This window comes from Odontomachus brunneus, unplaced genomic scaffold (genome assembly GCF_010583005.1).
Source record: "Odontomachus brunneus isolate Ranch 3 - 2012 unplaced genomic scaffold, Obru_v1 Obru_scaffold_021, whole genome shotgun sequence".
In the NCBI taxonomy this organism is placed as follows: domain Eukaryota; kingdom Metazoa; phylum Arthropoda; class Insecta; order Hymenoptera; family Formicidae; genus Odontomachus; species Odontomachus brunneus.
Genome location: NW_022639471.1, coordinates 454686 through 457118, shown reverse-complemented (window position 1 = coordinate 457118; position 2433 = coordinate 454686). Strand labels below are relative to the sequence as shown.

Genomic DNA, 2433 nt, shown 5'->3' with positions numbered 1-2433 from the left:
AAAATTAATGTGACCTTGACCTGACCTTCGCTACGCAACCCAAGGTCAAACTGATGTGATCAGTAAATACATCTTTTTAAACGCCACAACTTTTGTCTGAAACATTTTTTTGTAAAACTTATATTTTTCCTGATATTCGGGCGTCCCGGTACTTTCCGAACACCCTGTATACGATTCTTTTCCATTGATATCAACGATTCCATTTGGGTGAAAAGTTCTTTAACCCTTCCAGCCCCGTTTCAACATCAACTGAGAAACAGGTCTTCGCAAAAATGTTGAGACAGAGGTCTCACAATCTTCCCTCAATATAAAATTTACATATAGGTGAAATAACTTATTTTCCAAATAAATTTAAAGCTTTAAACGAATCTTAATACCATTTACATTAGACCCTTCAATTTTATTTTACAACGTTCACCTCAAATGTAACAATGATTTCGCAAGGGGTTGGAAAAGTTAACAAGATACCTCCGTTTCCACCAAATTTCTCGCCCATTTTATCATCCGCGCGATTACGCTTGAACAGCGAGCGCAAATTTGAACGTTATCCCGATAGCAATAGTCTTTACCATATTAATGATATTTGTCGATGCTATCGTGATTAATATCGTTCGCGCATAACTGTCGCGGGAAGTTGATATCGCTCAATGTAGAGTGTTTCGAACGCGTTTCACGTCCGTCGACAACTTCGTCGACCAACTTGTTTCGCTAACTCATATACGGCACTATCGGTAATACGGTAAATGACGATGGCACTTTAGGACTTCAAAGAGACACCGACGAATGTATGTACCGTCATACACGTAACACGAGTAAGATTCTCACACGAGGACGCCATTACCGACCTCGGCGCTGAACGTGACCGCGTGTTGGCTGTTCGGGCCGGCGGCGGACTGCTGAAGAGTGGCGTTGACCGAACTGGGCCTGTTGTGGCTGCCGGAATGGACGCCACCCTTACGATACACTTCCAGCACCAGCTGGTTCGTGGCGGCCTGGATGAGACCCAAAATCTCGTCCCGTGGCCTCGTCACGACGTTTGTCGTCTCGACGAACACCACATGATCGCCCGGCCGCAATCCGGAACGTTCCGCGGGGCTTCCCGTGTCCACACGTTCCACTCGAGGTGGTCTGCCCCACGATAACGAAAATCCCCATGGGATCTGTCGGGTAGAGAGCAAAGCGTACGAGGTATAGTTAACGACGTTGTCTTGTGAATGTCACGGTAATAGATGTAGATGGATGGTATTCCACACGGAAAAGATATAATTCCGTCAGTATAAGTGAATTTTTTGTTGCTCGGGGATCACAGATGAAAGACTCAATTGCAGGAACGCAAAGATTTCCGTAGGAGATTTCTACTCGACCAATTGCTCTCAGTTATCTCAATCGAGTTTTCATACAGCTGAATATTCAGATGAATGTTTTCGGTTGTAATAACAGAGATATTATTCCTTGTCAACAAGTTTTTCGTCTGATCTTCATTCAATTACATGAACTGAATTCTTTTCTCCGTGTATACATCGTACGCGAAGGCGTTTGGTGATTGCAGACGCGAGCTTATTAGATCTGTCGCGTTAGAACTACGTACCTGGGTGACCGAGGTTTGCCTTATCAGCCTTCTCGTGACAGTACAAGGCGTTCTGCCGCCCCTCGCCGTGAAGCCCGGGTGTAATGGCAAACCCGTCAGGGGATCTACCGGCTCTAGCTCCAAGTGCCTCAGGTACATCAAATCATCCGTGCCAGAATTGTTATTATCTAGCTCGCCGTCCTTGGATAATGGCGGCGACACAACGCAGTCCTGAGGTACACCCGCGAAAGGGGTGCTCGCGTTTCGGACGGATCCGGCTTCGAGGGGATGCCATGTCGCTTCCTGCCGAAATTGTCCCCCCGCGTTTAGTCAACCGCCATGAAAATCAAAAGATTGCTCCAAAAGAAGCATCTAGTATATAATTTACCTTCGAGTTCGAATATCAATCCCAAATAGCAAATCATAATCTGCCAACAGATGTCTTAGAAATGACAAAAATAATTAGGACGTATTTTGAGACATATTTTAGCAATTTGTGCTGGCGGGAAATCGTCGAGATATTCGGATATAGAGCATTGAAAAAAAAATGTTGCGGTAAGTGTGTGCGGGAATTCATCTTAAATTCATCGCTCAAATTGATTGACGAATTACGCGAACAACTCTGTCTAATTGTCTACGCCAAATGCTTGCTAAAATGAAGATATTTAGGATATCACTCAAATTATCAAGTAAAGTCATCGGATAATGCATGTACTCGAGACGGATAATCTGTTTAACTCTGATATGAAGGTAGAACATTTCAGCTCATCGATACCGTGAGAACCACGTTCTATGGGTGTTCTAGTTAGAAAGGAACCGATTTCTCTCTCTCTCTCTCTCTCTCTCTCTCTCTCTCTCTCTCTCTC

General features: G+C 44.4%; 1 protein-coding gene across 1 annotated transcript in view; it reads right to left on the bottom strand.

Moving 5' to 3' along the window:
• LOC116842106 overlaps positions 1-2433 on the bottom strand; it is a 31277-nt gene that overhangs the window by 10560 nt on the left and 18284 nt on the right. Inside the window, exons 7-8 of the mRNA XM_032810829.1 lie at positions 1589-1870; positions 846-1160 (exon numbers count right to left, since the gene is read on the bottom strand). Coding sequence (XP_032666720.1) covers positions 846-1160; positions 1589-1870 — 597 coding nt within the window. The remainder of the gene's footprint in view (positions 1-845; positions 1161-1588; positions 1871-2433) is intronic.